We start from the raw sequence: 10,081 nt of genomic DNA, 5'->3' as shown, positions 1-10,081 counted from the left end.
TTAAAAATGGATGAAATGACCACCATCTAAGTTGTCAAGGTTTTCCATGCTGCACTTGTTAAGGCTTCTCCTTATTTTAAAAAGGACAGTGGGAGCTTTGTTGTAAGGAGGAGAACAGCTGCTGTTTCATTCCTTCCATTTCCCCAGCCTGGTCAGGGCGGGCCCTGCCTCCATGGCAACCCCATACAGAGGTACAGATCAACTCAGTGAAGAAGCACCCTTTCATCTTTATTATGGGCGGGTCGATCACCCTTCCTTTCCTGAATGTTACTCTGCAGCAGCCCAGAGCGTGCAGCCTCCTGCCTAGTGTCAGGTCCGTTGCCACCCGGAGCCTGGTTTGATATCTTGGCCCGGGGTGTCACGTGGGTGCTCAGGATGTGTCGCTGCTTTTCCAAGGATTTGGGGAGCCTTGGTGCTGCATCCCACTACTGAGCTGCAGGAGGGGTCCATGGTTGGGGTGAAGGCACAGTGCTAGAACATGCTGTTCCAAGCCACAGCACTTTGGCTGTTAGAAATGTGGAAGTAGGGCAAGCATCAGAGATGCTGGGTGTCCCTTCTCATAGGGCCTGGGTTTGTTTGGGGGCTTCCCTCCCCAATTCCAGCTCCCTGTGACTACAGATACTGGGAGGAAGCAATGACGTTTAAGCAACCAGGTTGCTGGCTCTGTCAACACAGACCTAGATGGAGCTCCCTGTTCCCTGCTTAGGTCTGTCCATTCCTGGCAGTGGTGGGCATCCAGGAAGCACGACAGCAGCTGGGCCCTTGCTTTGTGTGACTCTCAAACACCAAGGTGTTAAAACAGCAGACTTGCACTGGATTGGAAGTGCATGTCAGCAAGATCTCTGAGAGTCTGCAAACTCCGGGCTCCTGCGCGAGCTTCGCCTTGTCCTGAATTCCGAGCCTGGGGAGTAGACCTCAGCTCTGGAACCTCTGGCCACACCGCCCATGGATGCCCATGCGTCCCGGTCAGTCTGCTATGAGTACTACTGATTTCATCTCAGCCCGGAAACTAGTTCTGTTCTGAGCACAGTTTGGGTTTCCTGCCACATCTGTCCACAGGTCACTTGAAGCCTGGGATAAGGGACTAGATAGGCCTGGCAGGGAAACAGCTAAGTGAGGCGGCTGATCCCAGCTCCCTTCCCCCACACCATTTTGCGCTTTGTGCCTCCGCTGCCAGCGGAGCCTGAGCCATCATCTTGTGAGTCCCTGTCATCTGTTCTCCCCTTCTCCCCCTAAGCCACCAGCCCTTGGAGGCAGATGCCAAGAATTGTTCATCACTTCGCTTGGAAAAACTCCCTTGCTCTTTCTAAGGCACGTGAGTTCCACAGCTCCAGGGTAATCCCCAGCTGCGGTTTCTGCAAAGTTTTCCCCAAGATGGGAAAAGAGTTTGGGATATTCGTACCAGGTCCCCTAGGTTGAGAAGGCTGCTGGGGCTGGCTCTGACCTTTCTTGCCAAGTGAAACTTGAGCTGCACCTAAGGCATGTTCATGGGAGGAAGGGGTCCGGAGGAGGAAGACACCCCGGCTCAGTTCTGTGTCCAGCAGTGACTGAAGTTTCCACGTGGATCTCACCAAGCACCCAGCCGCCAACATTTCCATGGCTCCCAGGAAGATTTAGAAATAGCTCAGACTAGTATGTTCCCTCAAGAAAAACTCTGCCAAGAGGTTGATGCCTCCAACTTTGGCATCCCATGTGAGTGCCAGTTTACATCATCCACAGCAGAAGATGGCCCAAGTGTTTGGGTCCCTGGCACTCATCTGGAAGGCCCAGATGAGGCTCTTGGCTTCAACCTGACCCAGCCCCCATTGCTGTGCCATATGAGGAGTGAACCAGCAGATGGAAGCTTCTGGAAAATTCTCTCTTGTGCTTTTATCTCTGTAAGTCTAGATTTGAAATAAATGTTAAGGAAAGAAGAAAACCCTTTCTGGAAGGAGCTTATTCCATGTGACCCATAAAGGAAATCTTTCCTGCCGGATGGGCAGGCAGAAGCCATCAAGGAACTGAATTCCAGGAAGCAGCTGACATGACTTTTTGTTTCCTCCCTGTGTCACTTCCCTCTTTCCCTGGGCTCCCTGGCCTCTCCCTATGCCGACAGCTGACCCAGAGCTGCTTGGAGAGAAAGTGAAGCGGGCAGACTGTGCTGGGGCTCTTTCCTATGGAGACTGAAGACTTTTCTGCCGGTCACAGTGCTTCCATTCTAGCATTTTCCATGAGGGAGCTCTAGGTTCCCAACTGGCACGATGGGAAGAAAGCAGATTTAAATGAAAAGGGGAAGGTTAGGAAGCAGCAAAATAGAGGAATTAAAGAACTGGGGCAACCCTCGGGACTGAACCTGACCCAGCTTCCTTGGGATTTGCGTAGCTACCAGAAGCCATGGTGACCACCATGGTCTGGAAGGGGGCAGAGCAAACCCAGATGGGTCAGAGCGGCTCCTGCTGCCCTGAGGGTCCTGCTTCTCCACTTTTCTAACACAGACTGGAGCAAGGGTATATGGGAGACTGGTATGAACTGGACACCTTGACAGGGAAGAGTTGCTCCTGGCCAAGCAGGCCCTAGAGGAATCCTCCCAAGGTGGGCACCCTTGAGTATAGGGGTGGGAATCTCTCCCCATAGCCATCTCATCTCTCCCACCCAACAGCTGAGAGAGCTGGGCCTCATGATCACATGTGATGTCATCAGACACCTGTGTTCAGTGCTCTGATGGACAAGGGCACCTTGACAGAGGATCAGACAGGGAGAGGGGGGCCCACAGCACTGGCTCCAGAAGGGAGCTGGCATTGGCCGGCCTGCTCTAATGCTTTGTGTATGATGGAGGTGGCCATCTTTGTTGTTACAATGTGGATGCACACAAGTTGCATGTGCTATTGTGCGTTTCCTGGAATGCCAGCTATCTCAGTCCTCTTTCCACTTATACCAGCAGCATTTTCAGGGGAAGATATCAACTGTGGAGCACCTCAACCCAACTTACTGATTCCGCAGAATTACTCAGCACAGTTGGAGGCATGAGCTCAACTCTTCAAGCCTTTACTTTGTTTCTATCCCAGCCAGTGAGCCAATAGGTAGATTCCGGAACAGCGTTCTCCTGTAGATGATGTTTAACTACCTGCAGACAAGCTGCACATTAAATAATGGGAAGAGCTGCCTTTCCAGCAAGGTCATCTTGGGTAGGACAGTTTCTGGACGGGTTTTACCCACTGTGGAATCCAGGCTGTTGAGCAATGGCTTATATTTTACTTCAGCACAACATGCTTGGGACCCTGCTAGGTTGTGCATGTGGATTGCTTGCTCCAACTTTCCCACCAGCCCAAGAGTTAAACCACCAACGGAAGACCCCCCAGGCGAGTACCCAGGCTGCCACAGTCCCACATGGGGCGGGGGGGATGGCTCTTTCCACACCCACTATTCCCCCAAGCTCAAATAATCTCCTGAAGTGGAATTTAGGTGCATCTCAAAGTTAAAGGGCTGAAAGAAAGGGCAGTGTAGCAGCTTGTAGTCACCCCAAGCCTGAGACAGGAACTTCCTGTCACAATGAGACCAGCCTTCCTTCCACATGTGGGTTCCTTATTGCCTGCAGAACCCTGAGCAAGTTGGGAGCTCTGGCATGAGCCCTCCTCCTGCTTGCCGATTTTCCACCTGCTCCCCCATCCGAGGACCCACAGCCTCTCCAAGTGGGAATCCCAGCAGCAGCCTAGAGCAGACAACTGAGATAACACTGTTTGTAAAAATCTGTTTAATAAATATACATCTCAGAAGTACCAAAATAATTACCAACAAAATACACTATGTACACTGTGTACAAGAGGGCGGCGACTCTGGGTCCCACAGCCCCAGGGGCCCCGACGACACACCGGTCATCAGGTGGCATGGGACGTGCCTGGGACTGGCCACCCCATGCAGGCGACCAACCAAAACGCAATAAATAAAACGTGGTCCTTTCATGACATCTGGCCTTAATATTCGCCAAAACCCCCACCAAGAGGAAGTCCGAGAGTTGATTTCTTTTTTTTTTTTGTTGCCTCTGAATCCTCTCCCTTGTCCCTCTGCGATGTTCAGGAAGTGTATCCCATCGCAGGCTGACCCACTGCCAGTTAGTATTCCAGGCTAGCTGGACGCGGTGCAGCGCAGTTCCAGAGACACCCTTAGGAATTTTTGGTGTGTTCTTTTTGGTATGTGGTTTTTTTTTGTTGTTGTTTTTTTGTTTTTTTAAAAAAATAAAACTCTTTCTGTACAAATATACAAGTCCATGGGTGCTCCAGACATGTATCATGTCAGACGTTGGCCTCCAAACACGCAGTCATCGTAGGGCAGCTGAAAGGAGGAGAAGAGGGTACGTGAGAACTCCACAGAGAGGAGCACATCAGGGCGCGAAGCCACAGCTTCCCCCCCCCCCCCACCACTGTCTGCCTAAGCTTTCTCGGACCCTGCTCTCCACAGCCCCAGGAATACCAAGACCCTGACAGGCAGTGTGTGTTTCCTTTTAAAGGATCTGCCTAAAAGGGGATAAGCTATCTCCTGTTCCTTTTAAGAAAAGGGCACAGCAAAGCTGGAGCGCTTCCGCGTACCAAGATGGCTCTGGTCGGAGCAATTGGAGGGGCCGGGATGGTCACTTGGGGTTTCTTCACAGGGGACAGCAGACGGCAGTGGCGACTCACCTCATCCTCCGTGACCTCCGACTCGGTGTCATAGCTCTCCTCGTCCTCGCTCTCTGGCAGCCTCTGAAGGTTTTCCAAGGTTAGCTGGCCCAGCTGCTGCTGGATCCGGGTGCTGGGCCGGCCCCAGGTGAGCTGGTATGGGGAGTAACCCTGGTAGGTCACCCGGTTGACGTCAGCCCCGCACTTCAGCAAAAGCGACACCAGGTCTGGGTTCTGCAGGTCCACCGCCAGGTGCAGGGCTGTCCGGCCATTGCAGGGTTCCTGCAGCCAAGAAGGAAGGGGTGATGTTTAGGACCAAGCCTGGCATTTCTGCCTGCCAAGGCTAGGCGACATGCTTCCAGCAAGGAGCCACGCTGCCTCTTCAGGCAGGAGACACTCACCTGGGCGTTGACGTCAGCGCCCCAGGACACCAGCAGCTCCACGATGCCCAGGTAGCCGTGGATGGAGGCTAGGTGCAGACACGTGTGGCCTGGAGGGACAGAGGGAAGCCAGTCTAACTACCTGTTTCAACCCTGACCCTGAAGCATACCTTCCCCCGCAAGTCACTCATGGGACGGGCACACATGGCTTCTGAATTTTTAAAGAGCCAGGATCTGGGTTGGTCATGAACTTGGTCAAAAGCATCTGAGAGGGGCACCTGCCACCCCTGTTTCTTCCAGCTTCCACATGCTTGGAAGTCAAGCTCTTTCCTGCACTGCTGAAGTTGCCTTCCTCCCAGTACCCACTGTGTACCACCCAGAAGGGAACAGAGCAGGACAGGGCAGGCAGATGGTCGTACCGTTGTAGTTGGTGGCCTGCAGGATGGAGTGCAAGTGCTGGGCTGTGCAGGTCTGCTTGAGGACCCCCACGCTGGCCAGGCAGCCCTGCTCACAGGCCAGGTGCAGTGGAGTATTTCCTCGAAAGTCTCGCAGCTCAGGATCGCAGCCAGCTTCCAGCAGCGCCTCAGCAATTTCTGGCTGGTTGGTGATCACGGCCAAGTGCAGTGGAGTCTACCAGCGGAAGAGGGGACAGAGGAGAAGAGATAAGCCACAGAGCAGAGTCAGCAGCTGGGTTCCCTGCAGAGCCCGACATCTTCCGGGAGTGGGAGTGGGTGTGGGGTTCTGTTCTTTCCAGACAAGCAGGGGGCTCCGGGGTGGGGAGGGGGTCGTGCAGTCCTCAGTAAGTCAACAGACTATTTTTACTCTAGGCCCTGGGCTGACTGGGCTGAAAGAGGCCTGGCCACAGAAGGACTCGCGGTGGTTCTTTCCGAAGGGCTGGGGGGTAGGGGTGATCACACCCTATCCACGGGGATCCTAAGGTCACAGGGGCACGGCACTGTGCCAAAAGGCGCACCTGCTGCAGGTTGTTCTGGAAGTTGAGGAAGGCCAGGTCTCCCTTCACCTGGCGAATCACTTCCATGGTCAATGCCTTCTCTTCGTGGATGATGGCCAAGTGCAGGAACCTGAGGGGAAAAGAGGGAAAACCCCCCAAGGGGCGGTGAGCGCCACTGCGTGGGGCCCCGGGGCGGGCGCGGGGATTGCGCAAGGCCGGGGTTTCTGCAGGCCGGGGCCGCGGTGTTTTCCGCGAGGTTATTATGAGCTGAGTGTTCCTGGCAGGCGCCCAGGGACTTTCCGGACCCCGCCCCCTGCACGGCGGCGCCGACCCGGCCCGGCCCGCCCTCCCGGCCCGCCCGGAACGCCCTGTACTTCCCCCGCCGGCCGCGCGGCGCCCGCCCGCCCCCTTATGCAACCCAGGACTTGGCGTCCCCGCCGCCGCCCCGCCTCCCAGCCGCCTGCCCCGGGCCGGGGGGCCTCTGGAGGAGGTGTGTGTGCGTGCGTGTTGGGGAGGGGGTGCGGATCGCGGCCAGGGACGACCGAGCGTCCCTCCGTGCGGGGCCTCTCCAAGGAGCCCCGGCCGCGCGCAACCCCGTTCGCAAGCTCCGCGGGCGAGTCGGCGGTTTATGCACGACCCCAGCCCCCCCCAACCCCCACCAACGGCCGGCCGCTGCAGGCCCGAGGCCGTCCCCTCCTCGCCGGTGCACCGGCCCCCGGCCCCCCCAGCACACGCAAACATGTCCAGATCCCGCGACACTTACGAGTCTCCGTCCTCGGTGAGCTGCTGCTTCCAGGGCTCGGCGGCGCGCGGCGCCTCCTGCGGCTGCAGGCGGATCTCGCGCAGCTCCTTCACCATCTGTTCGTACTCCTCGTCCTTCATGGAATCCAGGCCGCTGTCGTGGCGGTCGTCGAGCAGGCGCTCTTTCTTGAGCCCATCCCGGGGTCCCTCCATGGCCCAGTCCTGAGCGTGCTCGGTCGGCTGAAACATGGCGCGCCGAAGGCTGGCGGGGCGCTCCTGGCTCGCTGGCTGCCTGGCTCGCTGGCTGCCGCTCCGCAGGTGCTGCGCGCTGGCGTCCGGACGCTGGGCTCGCCGACTCGGGTGGCGGGCGGTGTGCGCGCGGCGACTCTTGTGGGCTCGGCAGCGCCGCCGCGCCGCCCTATAAACGCTGGCAGGGGATTTCTCTGGGGCGGGGTCAGGCGCGGGGAATTTCCAAGCCAGTCAGACCAGAAAAGAGAACTGGCTTTGGTCCTTTGCGAGGGGCGGGGGGGAAATGAAGGAGAAAAAAAAAAAAGCAAAGCAGCCTCAACTTTGAGCCGGGGTTCATCAGAGAAACTCCCTGGGATGACCCGACGGGGTCATGTACAGGGAACTTTTTTGATGAGCGCTGAGTGGCTGGAAAGTCCTCCCGACCAGGCCCCCTCCGTCTAGGTACTTCCCTGCAAGCTGCATTCGATCGTCACGACCCTCTGCACCCTGCAAAGGCCTCCGTTCCCTGGGGTTTCCCACCGTCTATTTCATTTGGGGGTCATCAGCTGCAGGAATCCGAGGAACGCAGACCTGCGGGGTGGGGGCGGTTCCCCTTTGGGGTTTGCCACCACTCGGCCGGTCCTTTCCGTTTTCTTTATTATTATTACTAGTCTTTTTTTGGTGGAAATGCAAGAGTGGAAGTGATGGCTGGCCGTCAGGAGCTGGCTTCCCCAGATTTCTCCCTGCAAGCCAGAACCCACCGCTGGTGGCTTCCAGGGTGGCGGACTTGCAGGGATTTCTCTGTGCACATAACAGGTTCTGTGCCTTCTCGCTCGACCAGCCTCCTCCAGTGGAAGTCTTGGGAGTTTTCACATGGAAAGGTGTGTGTGTGTGTGTGTGTGTGTGTGTGTGTGTGTGTGTGTGTGTAGGGACAGACATCGTCAGTGCTCAACAGGGCCATGAAGTTTCTGATTTTTTAAAATGTGTTTTTCAAGTCAAGCAAGGCTGCCCATAGCCTTGCAGTAACACCGAAGTTGGTGATCTGTGCCGCAGAGGAAGGATCCTGACCGGTTGCTCAGTGAACAGCTGAGCCATTTTTTCCAGGAGTGTCAGGAGAAGGAGCTGGGAGAATGGACGGAGTAGTTTCCTGTCGGCTCCCCTTCCCCTCTGCAGGAGGCTGAGGCAGCCCTAAGTGGTCCCCTGGGGCTTCTGCTCCCTCCTGCCTGCTCCCCCCCACTCCGGGGAAGGCTGGAGCTGTTCACATCCCTGCAGATGCTGCTTTGGAAGGAATTTGGGGTTCTGACCCCAGACCCTAAGCCTGCAGACCTAGAGTTGCATTCTGCAGCTTCTGGAATTTGGTGTAGGTACCAGGAGGCAGCTTTGATGAGGACTCTTGCACGTGGGCTCCAGGGGCCTCTGCAGGGGTTTCTGACTGTGCTAGCATGTGCTAGCCACCCCTTGCCTCTCCTCAGAGGTCCGCTCGTTCCCCCTGTGCTGAACCAAGGGAACAGGGTGAGAGACAAGATGGGAGGGTAAAGTGAAATCAATCGAAACCTTCAGGGGGCAGTGGGCACCTGTTGAAATGACACCTTTCCACAAGCTGCACTGTCCACAGGTGTGGGTCCTGCAGCCGCAGGAGTAGCAAGCACGCCCTGCACGTGCCTGGGGACATCAGTTTAAGGGTTTTTTTTTTTTTTTTGAAGATGTATTTATTTTTGTTGGGAAGGCAGGTATACAGAGAGGAAAAGGGACAGAGAGGAAGATCTTCCATCCCGTGATTCACTCCCCAAGCAGCTGCAACAGCTGAAGTTGAACCAATCCAAAGTCAGGAGCCAGGAGCTTCTTCTGGGTCTCCCACACAGGTGCAGGGTCCTAAGGCTTTGGGCCGTCCTCAACTGCTTTCCCAGGCCCCAAGCAGGGAGCCGGATGGGAAGTGGGACCCTCTGGGATTAGAACCGGTGCCAGTAAGGGATCCCGACATGTTCAAGGTGAGGACTTTAGCCGCTGTGCTGTCGTGATGATCCCAGTTCAGTTGTTTTTTAATGTAATATATGTGTATATATATATATTTTTACACACACACATTAAGATTGGTCTTTTATTTTGCTTGAAAGAGTTACACAGACCTTCCATTCACTGTTTCACTCCCCAAATGGCCACCATGGCCAAAGCTGGGCTGGTCCAAAGCCAGGAGCCAAAAGCTTCTTCTGGGTATTCCATGTGGGTGCAGGTGCCCAGGGACGTTAGTCATCCTCTGCTGCCTTCCTTTTTTCATTAGCAGGGAGCTGGATGTGAAGTGGCATAGCTGGAACAGACCCTGGCACCCAGAGGGGATGCCAGCACCGCAGGTAGATGATTAGCATACTATGCCATTATGTCTGCCCCAATCAGGTCAGATTTAACATTGTTTAATTTTTTTTGGCAGGTTGAAAGCTATATTACTCATCCTCAAATGCAAGTCTAACTGCTTCCTGAAGCTCTTAGAAGTATCACAGTTTGTAAGTTTTTGGAAGAATTCTGGCATGCTAGGCATCATATTGTTACTTCTTGTGAAGTGGACATTATTCTTACCTTTCCAAGAAGAAACTTGGGATTTGCCCAAAGTGCATGGCACTTGATCTCCTCCTTGTCCTATTCCAGTATAGGAATTGTTGCACCAGAGTCATTGTAGTACCAAGGACCTTTGAAGGCACAGTTCATCTGCAGACTCAGGGAAAGTAGAAAGCAAACATCATCTGGGAATATTCTTTAAAGCTAGTGTGCGGGAAAGTCCAGCTCTTAAGTCCTGCTTGCAACAGACACCTCTGGAGGGGAGCGGGGCTGCAGGTGTTCAGGTAGCTGGGAAGGATCGCCTGTTCGCTGCAGGGGTCTCGGCAATGAGCTTCTCTGCACTTCCTTGGAAGGTTTCTACTCCCGACAGCCTTTGGGAACCAGTGGTGTTTGGTCCTTATTGCTTAGGGTGACACCTAGCGGTGAGAGTCGGGCCCAGGTGTTGCTATATGGATGACAAAGCTGAGAAACCTGGGTGGTGCCAGTCCTGGCTGTGGGGATTCCCGGGGAGGTACCTTTTGTTGTCCTGTAACCCTGGGAGACAGCTCTGAATAATGTGAACCAGCAGGTTTCCCCATCCAGTTGAAGTCCACACACAT

General features: G+C 55.2%; 1 protein-coding gene across 1 annotated transcript; it reads right to left on the bottom strand.

Moving 5' to 3' along the window:
* Window positions 1–3,716: 3,716 nt before the first annotated feature.
* NFKBIA (NFKB inhibitor alpha) lies at window positions 3,717–7,059 on the bottom strand. Its single transcript, XM_040969386.1, has 6 exons — window positions 6,727–7,059; window positions 5,985–6,093; window positions 5,431–5,641; window positions 5,033–5,121; window positions 4,653–4,913; window positions 3,717–4,308 (listed from the first exon to the last, which is right to left on the bottom strand). Exons 1-6 carry the CDS (start codon window positions 6,951–6,953, stop codon window positions 4,264–4,266), a joined length of 942 nt encoding a protein of 313 aa, XP_040825320.1. The 5' UTR covers window positions 6,954–7,059; the 3' UTR covers window positions 3,717–4,263.
* Between the last annotated feature and the right edge of the window lie 3,022 nt (window positions 7,060–10,081).

This window comes from Ochotona curzoniae, unplaced genomic scaffold (assembly GCF_017591425.1).
Source record: "Ochotona curzoniae isolate NIBS_2020 unplaced genomic scaffold, NIBS_Ocur_1.0 scaffold_4701, whole genome shotgun sequence".
NCBI classification, from domain to species: Eukaryota; Metazoa; Chordata; class Mammalia; order Lagomorpha; family Ochotonidae; genus Ochotona; species Ochotona curzoniae.
This window is presented reverse-complemented; position numbering and strand designations above follow the sequence as displayed.